Source organism: Panthera leo, chromosome B4 (assembly GCF_018350215.1).
Source record: "Panthera leo isolate Ple1 chromosome B4, P.leo_Ple1_pat1.1, whole genome shotgun sequence".
Taxonomy (NCBI): Eukaryota; Metazoa; Chordata; class Mammalia; order Carnivora; family Felidae; genus Panthera; species Panthera leo.
The window spans coordinates 54,964,753-54,986,181 of NC_056685.1; the positions used below are offsets into that span (position 1 = coordinate 54,964,753).

At 38.5% G+C, this 21,429-nt stretch overlaps 1 protein-coding gene across 2 annotated transcripts in view; it reads right to left on the reverse strand.

Moving 5' to 3' along the window:
- GYS2 (glycogen synthase 2) overlaps nucleotides 1-21,429 on the reverse strand; it is a 55,866-nt gene that overhangs the window by 19,544 nt on the left and 14,893 nt on the right. For both annotated transcript variants that reach the window (XM_042948446.1, XM_042948447.1), the window contains 6 exons: nucleotides 15,188-15,370; nucleotides 9,075-9,219; nucleotides 5,495-5,612; nucleotides 4,972-5,092; nucleotides 1,861-1,967; nucleotides 902-961 (listed from right to left, as the gene is read on the reverse strand). In XM_042948446.1, the coding sequence (XP_042804380.1) occupies nucleotides 902-961; nucleotides 1,861-1,967; nucleotides 4,972-5,092; nucleotides 5,495-5,612; nucleotides 9,075-9,219; nucleotides 15,188-15,370 (734 nt within the window). The remainder of the gene's footprint in view (nucleotides 1-901; nucleotides 962-1,860; nucleotides 1,968-4,971; nucleotides 5,093-5,494; nucleotides 5,613-9,074; nucleotides 9,220-15,187; nucleotides 15,371-21,429) is intronic.

Below are 21,429 nucleotides of genomic sequence, written 5' to 3' on the forward strand. Positions count from 1 at the left end.
TATATTTTGCCTAGTCTTGAGTACCATGTTCCAAAGTGGCCATAACTGTCCATCTATGAGTTAATATTTTTACTGGTAAAAGGAAATGATGCATGCCTGCAACCATCGATCAGAAGATAACACAGCTTTCTCTTCATATTATAATAAAATCCATATATTTTATATATATTATTATTTTATAATACATTTTTTTTTTAATTTTTTTTTCAACGTTTTTTATTTATTTTTGGGACAGAGAGAGACAGAGCATGAACGGGGGAGGGGCAGAGAGAGAGGGAGACACAGAATCGGAAACAGGCTCCAGGCTCCGAGCCATCAGCCCAGAGCCTGACGCGGGGCTCGAACTCACGGACCGCGAGATCGTGACCTGGCTGAAGTCGGACGCTTAACCGACTGCGCCACCCAGGCGCCCCAGTACATTTTAATTTGATTTGATTATTTAGATTTTATTTTATAAATTTATATATTTCATTTATTTCATTATGTATTTAATGTTTATCATTCATAAAGTAAATATAGATTAATTAACATTACTTAATGTTAATAAATATTTTAATATGTGAGTAAATATAAGTATTTAATATATAAAGTCAATGTATTTTTTGACTCAAACTTCTTGTGAAATCTCCCTCCATTTCACATTGACATATTAATCCTTAATGAGAGTTCCATTGAATTAGAACCTATTTACCTATGTAAATATGTTCTCATTTGTACATCTTGTTTATAACTATTTGCCAGATGAAAGAGAAAATAAAACCTGTTCACATGACATAATACATATTCAAAGTCTACTAATTCCTTTATATTGGAACAAAGGAAACACATTATAGTGTAAATTGTTAAATTTGACCAGTGGAGCCTTAAAATGTTTGAAGTGGTCAGAATTCCCAGCACCTACCTTAATAATGCATCATAGAGTTTCTTTCCAAATTTTTCCTTCACAGAATGTGCAATGTCCCTGTATAAATTGAAAGATTTATAATTTAAACAGTGTCACAATTTGTAATCTTTTTTTGCTATGGCCATGCTGATGTTTTTGTCAGTGTATTTTTTGAAATTACAGGTCCTTTGGTACAAGCTCTTCTATTGTTTTTCCTGGTTGCCAGTCTAGTTGAATTAAAACCTCCAGAGCTGAGGCAGCAGAACTGCGCTGAGCGGCCCACAGAGCTTCACATTTTTTTGCTTCAGGCGAGGGTGGAGGGCAGGGAGGGGGTGTGGCTGGAAGTACAGATGTAACAAGATGGGGAAATTCTGTGATAATTGTTGAATCTGGGCTATGGGCATGTAGGGTGTCATTATACTAATCTCTTCGGCATTCATTTTTAAATTTTCACAAGAATTTTTTTTTTTTTTTTTTTAAGTTCAACCCATCTTTAAAGATTTCTAGGGCCGCCTGGGTGGCTCGGTTGAGTGTCCAACCTCAGCTCAGGTCATGATATAACAGTTCATGGGTTCAAGCCCTGCACTGGGCTCTGTGCTGACAGCTCAGGGCCTGGAGCCTGCTTCGGATTCTGTGTCTCCCTCTCTGTCTGCCCCTCTTTTGCTCATGCTCTGTTTCTGTCTGTCTCTCAAAAATAAATAAATGTTAAAAAAAAAAGTCTAAAAAAATAGTAAAGATTTCTACAGAGGTTTTATCCTTCCACAGTGGTTCATTCCAAAGCTTTTACAGTAACATAGTCCTATAGGCATTCCATAATCTGACATAATAGCCTAATGAGAAGTGAGTAGCATTTGTGCTATAATAATATTAAGGGAAAAAAAAAACCACAACAGTCCAAAAAGATGTATCAGAAATTATGCATGTTAAAAAAATCTCTACACTTATTGCTTGAGAACATTTATAGGACATGAGATTACCATAGTTGTTTCCGCACTGCCTGGCCTTTCAGGGTTTCCACATTGAAATTGTTTGTCTTGGCAGGCATAATGAAAAACACCACCACTGTGACGTCACTTTTATGCATCTAATGAGGGATTAGGAAACACAACCAGTCAACTACCACAGATAAAAGAAAACATCAACAGATGGACCTTAAACTTAAAAAAAAAATAGTGTTTTACATTATCTTTAGATAAAAGGAATACTTATTTATGACTGACAGAGAAATTATACCCACTTTCCTGAAGCTGACTCCGAAATATTATTTTATTTGGGCTTTCAGTCAAGATTTACTAACAATTTGAATATTCAGACACAAAATATTTTCATTAACCAGCTAAAATATAGAGCAACTGCTATTGATAATTACAGTGCTTTTTCTGGGGTTAAAAAAAGTCATAGGAGGGGCACCTGGGTGGCTCAGTTGGTTAAGCGTCCGACTTCAGCTCAGGTCATGATCTCATGCTTGTGCCCTGCACCAGACTCTGTGCTGACAGCTCAGAGCCTGGGGCCTGTTTTGAATTCTGTGATTCTGTGTCTCCATCTTTCTCTACCCCTCTCCAGCTTGTGCTCTGTCTGTCTCTCTCTCAAAAATAAATAAACATTAAAAAAAAAATCTACAGAAGTCATAGAATAGGAAACTCACTCCAGGAATAGCCACTGTATTAAAGAAGAATAAATGTACTATCTGAAAGAATGCTTTCTTTCAATTTCTCCAAGTATTATAATTATCTTTGATGTCTAAAATAGCAATTGGCTTTTTCTTCACACTTAAAAATAAAGTGACTATTAGGAACACCTGGGGGCCTAGTCGGTTAAGTGTCCCACTCTTGATTTTGGCTGGGGTCATGATCTTGGAGTTCATGACTTCGAGCTCTGCATTGGGCTCTGCATTGACAGTGCAGAACCTGCTTGGGATTCCCTCTCTCTGCCCCTCCCCTGCTTGCACTTTCTCTTTCTCTCTCTCAAAATAAATAAATAAACATTAAACATACACACACACACACACACACACACACACACACACACACACACACATTTATGCAGCCACTCTGGAAAATAGTGTGGAGTTTCCTCAAAAAATTAAAAATAGAATTACCCTATGACACAGCAATAGCACTTCTAGGAATTTATCAAAAGGATACAGGAGTGCTGATTCGTAGGGGTACATGTCCCCCAATGTTTATAGCAGTGCTATCAATAGCCAAATAATGGAAAGAGCCCAAATTCATCAACTGATGAATGTATAAGGAAGATGTGGCATATATATATATATGTACACACACACACACACACACACACACACACACACACACACACAATGGAATACTACTCAGCAGTGAAAAGGAATGAAATCTTGCCATTTGCAACAATGTTGATGGAATTGGAGAGTATTATGCTAAGTGAAATAAGTCAGTCAGAAAAAGATGGATATCATATGTTTTAGTCATATGTGGAATTTGAGAAACTTAACAGAAGACCATAGGGGAAGGGAAGGAAAAATAAGTTACGAACAGAGAGGGAGGCAAGCCATAAGAGACTCTTAAATACAGACAATAAACTGAGGGTTGATGGGGGTGGGGGATGGGGGGAGCAGGGAAAACAGGTGATAGGCATTGAGAAGGGCCCTTGTTGGGATGAGCACTGGGTGTTGTATGTAAGTGATGAATCATGGGAATCTATTCCTGAAGCCAAGACTAAAATGTATACACTGTATGTTAGCTAACCTGACAATAAATTATTAAATATATATATATACACACATATATATGTGTGTATATATATACACACATATATATGTGTGTATATGTGTATACACACATATATATGTGTGTATATATATATATATTTAAAGTGACTGTTAAATAAATGTATAGATAAATTGATTAATAATGTCCCTAAACATGATATATGTTTGATATAGCTTTGACTCCATCTATAAAGCTTGTTGAATAGATACATACTAGGAATATTATGGAATAAGATTATTCCAGCCTATTCTAGAAAAATCCATCTGGTCTTTATTAATGTATTACTTCCTTATTAATGTGGTATCAGGAAATCTTTTAGGATACTTAGTACAATATCTGCTCTAAGGCAAAAACAAATCTATGTGCAAGAAAAAAAATTAACTGGACAGTGGTTCAGAGCTCAGTAAAGTTTAGATTGTCTTGGTATCTCAGTAAGATTGAAATTCTACACCCATCACCTATAACGTACTCTTATTTATTCTATATTTCTACATGATAGAATTAGAATATAAGCCAGTAACTTTCATCACTAGATTTTACATGATACCATTTTGTATAGCTGCTTCTACTGGAACAAGTTTTATTGCTGGATTAACTGGGAACCTATATTAAGTCTCACCTTCCTGAGCAAAAAAAAAAAAAAATGATTCCACATTGAAGTGGGAGGCTCCTTTCCCCTCCTTCATGTATCCCTGTAGTGGGACATCTCCTAGTTTCACAATTCAAGACTCTTAATCTCAGGGGGAGGCATGGCGGATGAGTAGGGAGAGGAAAAGCATTTGTGTGTGTCTGCCCAGTTGTACAGAGAGCAAAGGCTTAGTTGCCAACTGTGCATGGTACATGTTCCTCTGAAGGCCTTCTTAGGTTGGGGGAAGATGGCAATCGGATAAGATAGCAAGGTCTAATAGCAAGTTCAATATTAGGAAGCCTATTGGTGTCATATACCAAGCCACATCTTCCATTAAAGACTTTTTTGGTTTTAAAAATTGCAAATTTTGTTCTGCATTTTCTTGATTTCCTCATATTTATCTTTCAATCAATTAACTCTTGGGACAGGAGAAGGAATGTTACAATGTCATCTTAAAACATAACACCATAAGCTTGTGGCTCTCTTTAAAAAAATATCTGATCAGGTAAATATACAAGTGAACAATGTAGCAATCCCAATAAGCAAATTGAAAGACCAGAGTCATTTTTAGAATAAGGTTGTCATTTTAAGTAATCAAAATCATGTATTCTCTTGAAAACATCCTAAGAAACCAGAAAGTTCTTTACTTCTCACAGAAGGAAGTCCTGTTATAAAAGTAGTACATGGTGTACCACCTAGGGTGTTCTTACCCTCAGCAGGAAATTTAACCTGGATAAGGCTTCTAGGAAGATGTCAGCTCCTTTGTTTGAAAACTCGTATCTCCCAGCAATGAAAAGGAACAAAGTCTTTTCAAGGTCAAAGTCCAGATGACTAAAACAAAACAAAACAGTTTCAAATAAAATAAGACAACAGCAACAAAATGTACAAATGAATTCTGTTAAAATTTAATGGGGCTGAGAAAGGTAAACATTTACTATAACAATCTTGTTTTCTCTATGTCATAGGTCCCTAAAACATGTGCTATTTTTTAAAAAAAATTTTTAAAGGTTCATTTATTTTTGAGAGAGACAGAGGGTGAGTGGGGAGGGGCAGAGAGAGAGAGAGAGTGAAACAAGAATCTGAAGCAGGCTCCAGGCTCCATACTGTCAGCACAGAGCCTGACACAGAGCTCGAATCCATCCATGACCTGAGCCGAAGTCAGACACCCAACTGACTGAGCCACCCAGGTGCCCCCGTGCTTTTTTTTTTTTTTTTCAATAAAGAAAAGCATACCCATAGAAATGACCTCGAACAAAATCTTGGATCCTGGCCTTGTACGTGGCATGTAGATTTTGAAACTCATGTACTGCTGAAAATTTCTTAACACTCAAGCCATTTGGAGTAACTACATCTGGAAAAGCAAAAATAAAATCACCATAAATATCTTCTCTTGGGAGAGGGTACCATTGTAGAAAAATAGTGTGCTTAAATGTATAAAATTAGATGTCTATTAACATTTCTAGTTTCTAGCATAGAACTAAAAATTCGTAACACTTCACAATAAATTGTTGATATAGGAAATCAGGAGTGTGTGACCAAAATAATATTAACTAGTACAATGAAACATCTAATTAAAAGCACTAATAATGATTAGTATAATTTTCCTTTATTGATTGCTTACTATGCACCAGGCACTGTTCTAAACACTTTAAAATGTAATTCATTTAATCCTTGCAAAAACCAATGGAGTAGGTGTTCTTATCTGCATTTTCAGAGACAGAAACGGAGGCACAGAGTTGTTAAGGAATCTGTCCGAGAACACAAGTGTCAGTAGGAGTAGAATCCATGCATTATGCCTCCACGTGTTGTGTCTTAATCATTTTGTACACTGAACTACCTCTTAGCAACTTATTTTGACCGACCATGTGGGAAATGTTCTGTCCACTTGGAAAATTGGAAAGGCAAGCCTGTATTTCTAATTCCCAGAAGATTTTACTCAAGCAGGAAGACATTTTTGTTTTCCAGAATACTAGTCTGTGACAAGAAAGATAGAGACTACTCGGAGTACAAAATTAGAGCTACCTACTGACTTGAATACATGGGTTGTTGCATTTAGTAGCAGTAAAAACAAATGAGATAAAAAAAAAAGAAGCTATGTCAAAAAAATTTAACATATGGCATTGGAGATTTTTGCTAGATTTGAGATTTGAGTTAAACTTATAAATATGCCATTATTTTGAAGGATATTTTACAGTTAACCAACTACCTTAAGTTTTTTTTTTTTTAATGTTCGTTTATTTTTGAGAGAGAGAAAGAGAGAGAGATAAAAAGTGTGAGTGGGGGCGGGGCAGAGAGACAGAGGGAAACACAGAATCTGAAGCAGGCTCCAGGCTCTGACCTGTCAGCACAGAGTCTGATACAGGGCTCAAACTGCTGGAACCGCAAGATCGTGACCTGAGGCGAAGTCAGATGCTTAACCCACCGAGCCACCCAGGTGCCCCAACAAACTCCCTTTTGAAATGGTTCCACAAAATCAACTCAGGCTTCTTGGTCATTTCTCATATAAACAACTCATGGTTCTTATGAGTTTTTACTAAGTAATTGGGCAAATGCTATACTCCTTTGCATACCTCCCCACAGCAGAGTGGATTTTAGGTTGCCAAGGTTTCTAGTAAAAGCCCTCGTGAATAATTCCTAGATGAACTGTATAGTGTGATCTGGATAGTAGACAATCCTCCTTTATAATGTATTTATCTTTCCATAACATTATATAGTGCTTACCTTGTGCTAGACTCTAGTATATTTGATAAATATTAATTTAATTTTTGTCAAACCACAGGAAGTATAAGTTATTTTGCTATCCTCATTTTACAGATGAAGAAACTGGCCTGTTGAGAGGCTATTTGGCCAAGATCAAAGTAACTACAAAGTAACAGAGGTAGGATTTAAAAACAAGGCAGCCTGGCTCTGAGGTCTATGCCTTTATCCACTGTGGTGGTCAGCTGTATTGTCCAAAAAGATATAGAAGCCCAAAATGTATATGAATATCTCCTTATTATGACTTTATTTCCTCTGGAATTTTTTTTCATTGTTTCACAAACAAAGCTATATAAGGATGAGATTGTGCAGATAGGATAGTAGCTTTAAGAGAAAGTTTTATTTTAAAACAGGAAAAAAAAACCACAAGTATTTTTGTAAGCTCAGAAAAAGATACTGTATGCAAGAAACAAGAAATATGCAAGAAAGAAATAGCGTGGTGATGGAGTACGTTTCTGTAAGGGACATGACAGTGATAATCCAACTGAATGCTGGAGAATACTTGGAAAGACAAAAGAGGAATAGGCTCTTTATTCTGCCATGATTCAAATTTCTTGGATTCTTTTTTTTTTTTTTAATTATCTGGCACCTTGAAATACTTCCTGTAGACATTCAACAACCTATATTTGGAAGAAAGACAACCAGAGACAAGATCACAGGGATTAAAGAAAGGATATGTTAATTAGGACTGTTTGGTCACAAGTAACAGACCCAGTGCTAACACTGTGTGAATAGGTCCTAACCCTGGTTTATCTATAATAATGAGGAATTTATTCACAGGATGCTAGTGTCTCATGGCAAGGGTTTATCTGGGCTTCAGGAATTGGTTTAAACCATTAGTTTAAATCACTGTGGAGAATCTAGAGTCTGTTTCTCCTTTTCATTGTACTTCACTGTAGGTTAGCCTTCTTTGCATCCCATACAACATAGAAGAAAAATGGGCACTGCCAACAGCTTCAAAGCTGACATTTCTTTTTTTTTTTTTTTAATGTTTATTTATTTTATTTTGAGGCAGAGAGAGGGAGTGGGGGAGGGGCAGAGAAAGAGGGAGAGAGTGAATCCCAAGCAGGCTCTGTGCTGACAGTGGGTCTCCATCTCACCAACTGTGAGATCATGACCTGAGCCAAAATCAAGAGTTGGGCGCTCAACCAACTGAGCCACCCAGATGCCCCTCAAAGCTGACATTTCTGTTATACAAGAGTGCATTCATACAGATTCATCTGTTTAGACTCCCTCCTGTGGGAGTATTCTGATTGGCCTGGTTTATGCTGGGTATCTACCTCTGGACCAATCTGCTGTGGCCAGGTGATACAGTCAAATTTTTTTAAAGTTTATTTATTTATTTATTTATTTATTTTGAGAAAGAGGGAGAGAGAGCACAACCAGGGGAGGGACAGAGAGAGAGAGGGAGAGAGAGACTCCCAAGCAAGCTCCAAACTGTCAGCTCAGAGAGGGGCTTGATCTCACAACCATGAGATCATGACCTAAGTCAAAAGCAATAGTTGGACACTTAACCTACTGAGCCACCCAAGCACCTAGAGTTATGTTTTATGAACATGCCTCTTGGCATTGCAACCTCTAGATGGATCTGGAGATAGTTCCCAGAAAAGCTTTCAAGGTCTTGGGAGAAGTAAAACAGTATGTTTCTACTAAACAGGACTGATGGGGCAGTGTCATAAGATGTAGGACTGACATAATCTCACACAAATTTCTGATATTTTCTGAACTTTTATTTCCTTAAAATAAAAAATTTAACTTGCTTACACCCACCAAGTCACTGTGACAACCCTAGGACATAGGCCTATTTCAAGCATACCTCATTCATTCAACAAGCACAGACTGAACACTACTATGTTGTAGATATAGCTTAGTGTTCATTTTATTACAAAGCTACTGAAATTGAGAATTAAAATATGTGTAAAGATCTGGGTGGTAATAGTGAATGCAATTTTTCCTCTATTATTTTATGGATTTTTCTTTGTTTTAAACAAAATTTTTATACTTCAATGTCATTTAGGACTGAAAGATTGCTGACAAACTCAGAGATAATAATTACCAGGCTTTCTCTTCAGCATATGTTCTGCCTCTATTGCTGTTATTTCAGATACTGTGGTGAACACATGAGCACAATGGACAGAGGCTCGCTCCATGCAGTACCGGTGGTAAATCTGCCTTTCCCCAGCCTCTTTGTCTATGTCAAACTGTTTAAAAGAAAAAAAGAAGGAAAAAGCAAAAACACAAACACATTTTCTCATACTACTGACACTTGAAAAGCATGGAGGTTAGTGGCATTGACCCCCTGTGTAGTCAGAAATCTGCATTTAACTTTTGACTCCCCCCATACTTAACTACTAGTAGACTACTGTTGACCAGAAGCCTTACCAATGACAAAAACAGTTGATTAACACATATTTGTATATGTGTTACATACTGTATTTTTACAATATAATAAGCTAGAGAAAAGAAAATGCTGTTAAGAATATCATAAGGAAGAGAAAATACATTTATAGTACTGTACTTATTGGAAAAATTTGTGCATGAGTGAACCTGTGCAGTTCAGACCTGTATTGTTCAAGGATCAGCTGTACTGATCCATTTACACAAGGAAAACAAAATCACATATATTCATACTGTTTTTCTTCAAGACTGTGTAAAATTTTATGACCAGAAAAAAGTAGTAACTTTTTATTAAACCTATTACTAAAATGTATACCCACTCATGTTTTATTTATTTCTTTTATTAAAAAAAATTTTTAGCGTTTATTTTTGAGAGACAGAGCATGAGCGAGAGAGGGGCAGAGAGAGAGAGAGGGAGAGACTGAATCCCAAGTAGGCTCCAGGCTCTGAGCTGTCAGCACAGAGCTGACGTGGGGCTCAAACCCATGGACAGCAAGATCATAACCTGAGCCAAAGTCCGACGCTTAGCCCACTTAGCCACCCAGGCACCCCCAGCCACTCATGCTTTAAAAAGTACTGTTCAGGGGCACCTGGGTGGCTTAGTCGGTTAAGCACCTGACTCTTGATTTCAGCTCAGGTCCTGATCTCATGGTTCCTGAGATGAAACCCTGCATCAGGCTCTGTACAGACAGCACAGAGCCTGCTTAGAATTCTTTCTGTCCCTCTCTCTCTGCCCCTCCCCCTGCCCTCTTTCAAAATATAAATAAATAAACATTTTAAAAAGTATTGTCCATTTCTGCTTCTAAACTGCTGTTTAATCCTCACGTGAATATTTCTACTTTGGTGTAATTAGAATTCTTAATTTTTGATATCTTAATTATATTAACTTACCTTACATTTTATAAACATTGAGCTAATTACTTTCCCCAAAGACCTTATCATATTTTCCCCATAAGCAAAGAAACAAAGCCGACAGTAAAGTCGATACTGAAAATAAGGATAATTATTATCACCCTTAATTCACTGAAAAGCTTTCTGACAAAGAGAAAAGACAAATGATTTTCCAGGGTTACATAACTCCTACCACTGTATAATTTCAAGAGGTGTATGGTTACTTTAATTGGATGGTGTGTTAAATTGTGCAATAATCCTTTATTCTGGGTATCTTAAAAAAAAACAAAATAACTTTAAAAACCAACAAGCCAAACACCAAACAATTGATTAAATAGTTGGCAACAGTTATGGGCTTTTGCCATTTTGCTTAGTTGCTGAATATTATGTCTCACATAGCTGCAGATGAAACTAGCTGTGTTTAAGGGAGAAAAGTATATCAAGTTTCTGGTATTATATTAGCAGGGTGCTTTCCATAATAAAGAGTATTAGAAGCTCAACAGTACTCATCAAGCTCTCTTCTAAGCATGATGTCATATTTAATCCTCATAAACCACTAAGGCTTGTATTGTGTCTTCATTTTGTGAAGGGGAAACTTGAAGCTTGTAGAGGTTAGGAAATCTGCCCAAGACCACATTCCTATTAAGTGTCTTAGCAGAGTCCTAAACTGATCCTTAATCAGTCTGACTCCAAGATTGTGCTACCTCCTGCTTATAGAACATTTAGACTCCAGCTCGACCAAGTCAGTCCCAGTAATTACTGTCCCATATAGAGGAAAATACCGAAAAAGACTAAGTAGATGATTCTAAAGACTACAACAAAGAAAGTCTTAGAGGATTCTTTCCTGTCTGTAATGTTTGCAACTATTTATCTGAAAATGTTTGAATCAGGGCTTTATATGGCATCCTTGGATCAGCTGAAGTTTTCCCAAAGGCTTATATGTCTGGTCTCATTTATTCAATCAAATCTGTCATTCAATCAATATTTGTTGAGTAATTTATTGTTTCTGTGGCCCTCAAAGAGCTTATAAATTAGTGAGAAAACAGGTTAAAATTAGGCAGAAATAGGTAAGTGCCTGAGGAAGGCATAGGGTCAGAGTGAGACTGATTTACAGAGTGGGACTGAGAATAGGGAAACATAGCTCATACTATGCAAGTGTTTATATTGTCAGTATCACTTCCAGAATGTAAGATTTTCAAGGGCAAGGACCATGATTTATTAATCTTTGTACCTCCAAGTTGTATTGTTCAAGGATCAGATGTACGTGAATAAAACGGCATTTGAACTGGGACATGAAACTTTAATTTGGGGAAAGGTTATTTTGGATTGAAAAATTAACTGTCCTAAAGAACAAGTACATAAAGTCAAATAGGGTTCCTGGGTGGCTCACTCGGTTAAGCATCTGACTCTTGATTTCAGCTCAGGTCCTGATCTCATGCTTCATGGGATCGAGCCCCATGTCAGGCTCTGCCTCTCCCCTGCTCACTCTCTCTCTCTCTCTCTCAAAACAAATAAATAACTATTTTTTAAGTAAAAAAATATAAATTCAAATAGCATGTGCAGAAAAATAGCATCTGATGTGACCGTAGCAGAGAGTATAGAATGTAGGAGACATAGTAAGACAATAGACAAGGCTAGAAAGTCAGCCTTTGTCCTGTATACAGTGGAAAGCACTAAAAGGCTCATTTAAACATACGATAAAGACGGTCTATGCTTAGAAAAAATAACTCTGGAAAAAGTATGAAATGTTTTCTGTTACTGAGCTTTTGTGAAGATTAAATGAGATAACACATAACAGATGTTTAGAAAAGCGCCTGGCACGTGGAAAGTGCTCAATAACTTTACCTATAATCATCATCATTATTGTTGTTTTTGTTGGTATTGTAGAAAGTAATAAGATTTCATATATGGGGAAGGGTTTACCATCTGGACATTTAGAGATAAGAAGATAGGATGTCTAGATGAGCACACCAAGTATGCAGATATACAAAGGGAGAATAGTAGAGGCCTCGTGATCCCGTGAAAGGTCTCCACGAAGACAGGCATGTGCCTTTTCCTGGTCCTGTGGGGTCCATTACCTTCCAGGCCTGCAGTATGCTTGCCACATCTGTGGTTTACAGCAACTCTAGGTGTTTATACATATTGTCCACTTTTCCGCATGTTTATGATAGCCTGTTAAAATCTCTGTCTGGTAATTCCAACATCTAGGACATATCTGGCCCTGGATATTTTGACCATGGATCTTACTTTCCTACATTTTTGTATATCTCATTACTTTTTCCTGAATTCAGGAAAATGTGTAAAAAAGAACAAAAAGTGAGGCAAAGCATAGATAAGTCAGCAAAGCACAGTCTAGTGACAGAGGATGATAATCCTGTGATTGAAGGTGATGAGCTCAAAACTTGGTCAGATGGAAGAGTTAAAATCCATCAAGCAATTGTCTATGGTTTCTTTCACTGTCTGTTCATCCCAGACAACACCGTCCTTACATTTCCATCCAGGAAATCCTGATATCATCAAAGAAAGAGAGTCCAAAGCATAAGAAAATTAATGGCCTTTTTTTAAAGCAGTAGTTATGTAGCCATTATAATTGAGGGGAAAATCGATCAATGGCTAGACCAATAAAAATGAATTTGGAAATATCTTCTTGGAGAGTCTCAGAAGACTGATATGCTGGCTGAAAATGGTTGAAATGCTATTTTAGTTAACAGAGTTAACTAAAAACTTAAAGCGACATCAAAGTCCTTTTGAACTGGCTATTAACTAAACATATTTTCAGTGAGCAATTAAAATTTAAGTGAAATAGTTCTACTCTTTCTGTTTTTAAATTAATTTTTATTTTTATTTTTGAGAGGTGCAAGCAGGAGAGAGGCAGTGAGGGGCGGGGTCAGAGGATCTGAATCAGGCTCTGTGCCTATAGCAGCAAGCCTGATACAGGGCTTGAACTCATGAACTGTGAGATCATGACCTGAGCCAAGTCGGTCGCTCAACTGACTGAGCCCCCCAGGTGCTCCTACTCTTTCTGTTTTTATAACAGTTGGGTACTATTATTCTTGTTCCCATTTCTCCCCCATATTTATTTGCCAGATTCAGAGCTTACCTGATTCTGGGTCTTGCATCAAAGACTAAATTATGACTCATCTCTTATGTTGAACTTTTAAAAATTGTTCATGTATAAAATTTGTTGTTATTATGCAACATCCAAATTCTGAACCTATTGTGAGCATGAGGTGGGGGGATCTGCTGTAGAAAATGATAATGGGGGCTTTTTCTGTGAAAAATGATTAGGAGTTTAACTCAAAATCTAGTTCCTAACTACTTATGATCTATACTCACACTGCTGGGAAGGATATTTTACTAGAAAGACAGGCTGGGGCTGACTAAACTCACATATTTCAACCAGTGAAGAGCTTTAAGCTGGTGAGATATATCCTATTTGAAAAAAGTATGATATAAAAGGATATTTTATTAAGAGGATAAAATTGAATTATGTAACTATATACTGTAATCATTTTTTTTACTTAAAAGCAACTAATAATATCCAATGAATTTTATTAGTTGTTTTTATTAATTGTTACTATATAATGGTTTTAAGTATACTGAAGTAAAATACTTGATATCCTTCTCCAATATTTTCTCTTTCACAAAAATCAAAGTCTGCTCTTTTCTGGGAAATAAGGTTTCTGAGCTTATCACAGATCACTGGTTTGCCCTTATCAGTCTACCATTACTACATACCATCAGAAAATTTCCCTGATCTGACTTTCTGAATTCCTTGGTGACTTTATTTTGAATGTACATCTTATGTTTACAATCTGACCTTTAGATTAGTCTGACCTTTTTATAGAAAAACTCTCATTAAGACCACAAATTGCTTTTCAAATGTTAAAGGTTGTCAGAAAGAACTTTCCTGCACTCAGAGGTCTTTGGGATAGTAGGACAGCTTACCACTACCGTTATCTAAGTGTTCATGTATTACAAACTCTCTCTCTCTCCCTCTCTCTCTCACACACACATACACACCACTCACACATGCACATATTATTTCCACAGAATCCTAGGACTTTTTTAAACTTGGGAAGTCTTTAGAAATCAACTTTCCAATTTCCTAATTTTTCTGATAGTAAATAGGACCCTAAAATGCTAAGTTGATTTCATTGGCAATATAGATACCAAATTTGTAAAAGCCTGACTTTGTGGTACTCAGATACTTTGTTGATATTATTGACATGATAATATAAAAGATATATTTTTATTAATCTGATTTAACTGACAGAAAACAAAAGAAAAAAGTCAAGACTGAATGACTTTGGTCCTCTTTAGAGTTGGGCAATCCACTAGGATAAGGAAACCCAACTGTTTGATCACCAAGGATCCACATCCCTGTTCTAAATAACCTGTCTTACTTGACCCTCCCACAAAACTCCACCTACACATTGCAGAGTTACAGGAGAAAGCTGACCATTTATTCATTCGAAGGAGAGAGGAAGACCATAGTGCAAGCTGTATGCCTAGAACCCTTGGTCTGTAGCTGCCACTCAGAGCTCGTGTGGATCTAGCATTCTCACCGTGTTTCTCCAGCTTCAGGGTAGACAGGAGTCCAACCCACCTATGCCCACCATGCCTCCTGGGATCTTGGGCCTGTAGCTCCAAAGTAGGTAGACATCGGCCTGTCACCACAACACTCTACTGCACTCTGAACAAAGTTAAACTGAATCAGCTGTCACCTCAGGGGAGGCTTTGTCATGAATATTGATTAGTTAAAAGGGCATTTCTGCCATCTGGCTGGCAGATGAAATGTAAAGATCAATACTTCTCATCTTTCAGTTTCAAGGATCAGAAAGAAAGGTGGTGAGGGAGGAAGGAGGAAGGACTTTTTACCTTATCGAGATGGTTGTAGAAATCAATGTTTGCTGCACAGAGATACCTGCCAAGCAGTGTGGCATGAGTGGTAAATATTGTAGCGATAGGAAGCTTCCGAGCTCGAGAAAGGATCAGTCCAGTTCCTGCCTGCCATTCGTGGAATTGGGAAATGACATGTTTCCCATCTGCATGATCCGTCACCTACATCAGAGAAGAAGCATTTAAAACAGTTGGTAAAGCCTGACCTTGCCCATGACCCACAGCATAAGGAAAGTTATCATACCTGTTAATTTTAGCAAAATTTAAAGAGAGTTAAACATGATGTGTACAGATTTAGCAAGCAGAATTGTTTTATAGGATTTAGCCGCATGTTCATAAAACCTATGTATTTTTATGGTATAATCCTTCCTTGCAGTAATGGATCAGATTTATTTTTTGTATCTACAGAGGGGCTTCATAGAACAAATGCACAGGAGGCACTCAATAAATATTCATTGAATGGATGAATGAATAATAGCAATAATATTCTTGAAGATCTTGCTGAGCAGCTGAATCAGTTGCGACTACCCTCTTACAAGCTTCTTTTGAAACAAACAATAAATGACTTCATGTTTTAACCCCATCTTATTTGGATTTTCTGTTATTTGCACTCAAAAGCATTTTAACTGACATATTATTTTAAGAATATGGAACTGGGCAGAAGGGGACTAATAACTTGTTTAGAAGCAAATCCTAATTTAGTAAGACCCTGAGAACATAGGTCTAATCCCGGTCTAGATCTAAAACTAGGGAGGTGTCGGAGGAGAGGGAAGATGGCGGCGTAGGAGGACACTGGGCTCACCGCACGTCCTGCTGATCACTTAGATTCCACCTACACCTGCCTAAATAACCCAGAAAACCGCCAGAGGATTAGCAGAACGGAGTCTCCGGAGCCAAGCGCAGAGGAGAGGCCCACAGAAGAGGGTAGGAAGGGCGGCAAGGCGGTGCGCGCTCCACGGACTGGCGGGAGGGAGCCGGGGCGGAGGGGCAGCTCACCGGCGAAGCAGAGCCCCCGAGTCTGGCTGGCAAAAGCGGAGGGGACTGACGGACTGTGTTCCGACAGCAAGCGTGACTTAGCGTCTGGGAGGTCATAAGTTAACAGCTCTGCTCAGAAAGCGGGAAGGCTGGAGGACAAAGGGAGGGAGAGCTGCTGAGCCCCCGGACGACAGAGCTCAGTTTGGTGGGGAACAAAGGCGCTCACCAGCGCCATCTCCCCCGCCCATCCCCCAGCCAAAATCCCAAAGGGAACCAGTTCCTGCCAGGGAACTTGCTCGCTCTGCGCAAACACCCAACGCTGTGCCTCTGCGGAGCCAAACCTCTGGCAGCGGATCTGACTCCCTCCCGCTGCCACAGGGCCCCTCCTGAAGTGGATCACCTAAGGAGAAGCGAGCTAAGCCTGCCCCTCCTGCCCCTGTGCACCTTGCCTACCCACCTCAGCTAATACACCAGATCCCTAGCACCACAAGCCTGGCAGTGTGCAAGTAGCCCAGACAGGCCACGCCACCCCACAGTGAATCCCGCCCCTAGAGAGGGGAAAAGAAGGCACACACCAGTCTGACTGTGGCCCCAGCGGTGGGCTGGGGGCAGACATAAGTTCGGACTGCGGCCCCGCCCACCAACTCCAGTTATACACCACAGCACAGGGGAAGTGCCCTGCAGGTCCTCACCACTCCAGGGACTATCCAAAATGACCAAACGGAAGAATTCCCCTCAGAAGAATCTCCAGGAAATAACAACAGCCAATGAGCTGATCAAAAAGGATTTAAATAATATAACAGAAACTGAATTTAGAATAATAGTCATAAAATTAATCACTGGGCTTGAAAACAGTATAGAGGACAGCAGAGAATCTCTTGCTACAGAGATCAAGGGACTAAGGAACAGTCACGAGGAGCTGAAAAGCGCTTTAAACGAAATGCAAAACAAAATGGAAACGACGACAGCTCGGATTGAAGAGGCAGAGGAGAGAATAGGTGAACTAGAATATAAAGTTATGGAAAAAGAGGAAGCTGAGAGAAAGAGAGATAAAAAAATCCAGGAGTATGAGGGGAAAATTAGAGAACTAAGTGATACACTAAAAAGAAATAATACATGCGTAATTGGTACCCCAGAGGAGGAAGAGAGAGGGAAAGGTGCTGAAGGGGTACTTGAAGAAATTATAGCTGAGAACTTCCCTGAACTGGGGAAGGAAAAAGGCATTGAAATCCAAGAGGCACAGAGAACTCCCTTCAGACGTAACTTGAATCGATCTTCTGCACGACATATTATAGTGAAACTGGCAAAATACAAGGATAAAGAGAAAATTCTGAAAACAGCAAGGGATAAACGTGCCCTCACATATAAAGGGAGACCTATAAGACTCGTGACTGATCTCTCTTTTGAAACTTGGCAGGCCAGAAAGGATTGGCACGATATCTTCAGTGTGCTAAACAGAAAAAATATGCAGCCGAGAATCCTTTATCCAGCAAGTCTGTCATTTAGAATAGAAGGAGAGATAAAGGTCTTCCCAAACAAACAAAAACTGAAGGAATTTGTCACCACGAAACCAGCCCTACAAGAGATCCTAAGGGGGATCCTGTGAGACAAAGTACCAGAGACATCACTACAAGCATAAAACATACAGACATCACAATGACTCTAAACCCGTATCTTTCTATAATAACACTGAATGTAAATGGATTAAATGTGCCAACCAAAAGACATAGGCTATCAGAATGGATAAAAAAACAAGACCCATCTATTTGCTGTCTACAAGAGACTCATTTTAGATCTGAGGACACCTTTAGATTGAGAGTGAGGGGATGGAGAACTATTTATCTTGTTACTAGAAGCCAAAAGAAAGCTGGAGTAGCCATACTTAGACAAACTAGACTTTAAATTAAAGGCTGTAACAAGAGATGAAGAAGGGCATTATATAATAATTACAGGGTCTATCCATCAGGAAGAGCTAACAATTATAAATGTCTATGCGCCGAATACCGGAGCCCCCAAATATATAAAACAATTACTCATAGACATGAGCAACCTTATTGATAAGAATGTGGTAATTGCAGGGGACTTTAACACCCCACTTACAGAAATGGATAGATCATCTAGACACACGGTCAATAAAGAAACAAGGGCCCTGAATGATACATTGGATCAGATGGACTTGACAGATATATTTAGAACTCTGCATCCCAAAGCAACAGAATATATTTTCTTCTCGAGTGCACATGGAACATTCTCCAAGATAGATCATATACTGGGTCACAAAACAGCCCTTCATAAGTTTACAAGAATTGACATTATACCATGCATACTTTCAGACCACAATGCTATGAAGCTTGAAATCAACCACAGGAAAAAGTCTGGAAAACCTCCAAAAGCATGGAGGTTAAAGAACACCCTACTAACGAATGAGTGGGTCAACCAGCAATTAGAGAAGAAATTAAAAAATATATGGCAACAAACGAAAATGAAAATACAACAATCCAAATGCTTTGGGACACAGCGAAGGCAGTCCTGAGAGGAAAATACATTGCAATCCAGGCCTATCTCAAGAAACAAGAAAAATCCCAAATACAAAATCTAACAGCACACCTAAAGGAAATAGAAGCAGAACAGCAAAGGCAGCCTAAACCCAGCAGAAGAAGAGAAATAATAAAGATCAGAGCAGAAATAAACAATATAGAATCTAAAAAAACTGTAGAGCAGATCAACGAAACCAAGAGTTGCTTTTTGAAAAAATAAACAAAATTGACAAACCTCTAGCCAGGCTTCTCAAAAAGAAAAGGGAGATGACCCAAATAGATAAAATCATGAATGAAAATGGAATTATTACAACCAATCCCTCAGAGATACAAACAATTATCAGGGAATACTATGAAAAATTATATGCCAACAAACTGGACAACCTGGAAGAAATGGACAAATTCCTAAACACCCACACTCTTCCAAAACTCAATCAGGAGGAAATAGAAAGCTTTAACAGACCCATGACCAGCAAAGAAATTGAATCAGTTATCAAAAATCTCCCAACAAATAAGAGTCCAGGACCAGATGGCTTCCCAGGGGAGTTCTACCAGACGTTTAAAGCAGAGATAATACCTATCCTTCTCAAGCTATTCCAAGAAATAGAAAGGGAAGGAAAACTTTCAGACTCATTCTATGAAGCCAGTATTACTTTGATTCCTAAACCAGACAGAGACCCAGTAAAAAAAGAGAACTACAGGCCAATATCCCTGATGAATATGGATGCAAAAATTCTCAATAAGATACTAGCAAATCGAATTCAACGGCATATAAAAAGAATTATTCACCATGATCAAGTGGGATTCATTCCTGGGCTGCAGGGCTGGTTCAACATTCGCAAATCGATCAACGTGATACATCACATTAATAAAAGAAAAGATAAGAACCATATGATCCTGTCAATCAATGCAGAAAAGGCCTTTGACAAGATCCAGCACCCTTTCTTAATAAAAACCCTTGAGAAAGTCGGGATAGAAGGAACATACTTAAAGATCATAAAAGCCATTTATGAAAAGCCCACAGCTAACATCATCCTCAATGGGGAAAAACTGAGAGCTTTTTCCCTGAGATCAGGAACACGACAGGGATGCCCACTCTCACCGCTGTTGTTTAACATAGTGCTGGAAGTTCTAGCATCAGCAATCAGACAACAAAAGGAAATCAAAGGCATCAAAATTGGCAAAGATGAAGTCAAGCTTTCGCTTTTTGCAGATGACATGATATTATACGTGGAAAATCCGATAGACTCCACCAAAAGTCTGCTAGAACTGATACATGAATTCAGCAAAGTTGCAGGATACAAAATCAATGTACAGAAATCAGTTGCATTCTTATACACTAACAATGAAGCAACAGAAAGACAAATAAAGAAACTGATCCCATTCACAATTGCACCAAGAAGCATAAAATACCTAGGAATAAATCTAACCAAAGATGTAAAAGATCTGTATGCTGAAAACTATAGAAAGCTTATGAAGGTAATTGAAGAAGATATAAAGAAATGGAAAGACATTCCCTGCTCATGGATTGGAAGAATAAATATTGTCAAAATGTCAATACTACCCAAAGCTATCTACACATTCAATGCAATCCCAATCAAAATTGCACCAGCATTCTTCTCGAAACTAGAACAAGCAATCCTAAAATTCATATGGAACCACAAAAGGCCCCGAATAGCCAAAGTAATTTTGAAGAAGAAGACCAAAGCAGGAGGCATCACAATCCCAGACTTTAGCCTCTACTACAAAGCTGTCATCATCAAGACAGCATGGTATTGGCACAAAAACAGACACATAGACCAATGGAATAGAATAGAAACCCCAGAACTAGACCCACAAACGTATGGCCAACTCATCTTTGACAAAGCAGGAAAGAACATCCAATGGAAAAAAGACAGTCTCTTTAACAAATGGTGCTGGGAGAACTGGACAGCAACATGCAGAAGGTTGAAACTAGACCACTTTCTCACACCATTCACAAAAATAAACTCAAAATGGATAAAGGACCTGAATGTGAGACGGGAAACCATCAAAACCTTAGAGGAGAAAGCAGGAAAAGACCTCTCTGACCTCAGCCGTAGCAATCTCTTACTCGGCACATCCCCAAAGGCAAGGGAATTAAAAGCAAGAGTGAATTACTGGGACCTTATGAAGATAAAAAGCTTCTGCACAGCAAAGGAAATAACCAACAAAACTAAAAGGCAACCAATGCAATGGGAAAAGATATTTGCAAATGACATATCGGACAAAGGGCTAGTATCCAAAATCTATAAAGAACTCACCAAACTCCACACCCGAAAAAACAAATAACCCAGTGAAGAAATGGGCAGAAAACATGAATAGACACTTCTCTAAAGAAGACATCCGGATGGCCAACAGGCACATGAAAAGATGTTCAATGTCGCTCCTTATCAGGGAAATACAAATCAAAACCACACTCAGATATCACCTCACTCCAGTCAGATGGCCAAAATGAACAAATCAGGAGACTAGAGATGCTGGAGAGGATGTGGAGAAACGGGAACCCTCTTGCACTGTTGGTGGGAATGCAAATTGGTGCAGCCGCTCTGGAAAGCAGTGTGGAGTTTCCTCAGAAAATTAAAAATAGATCTACCCTATGACCCAGCAATAGCACTGCTAGGAATTTATCCAAGGGATACAGGAGTACTGATGCATAGGGGCTCTTGTACCCCAATGTTTATAGCAGCA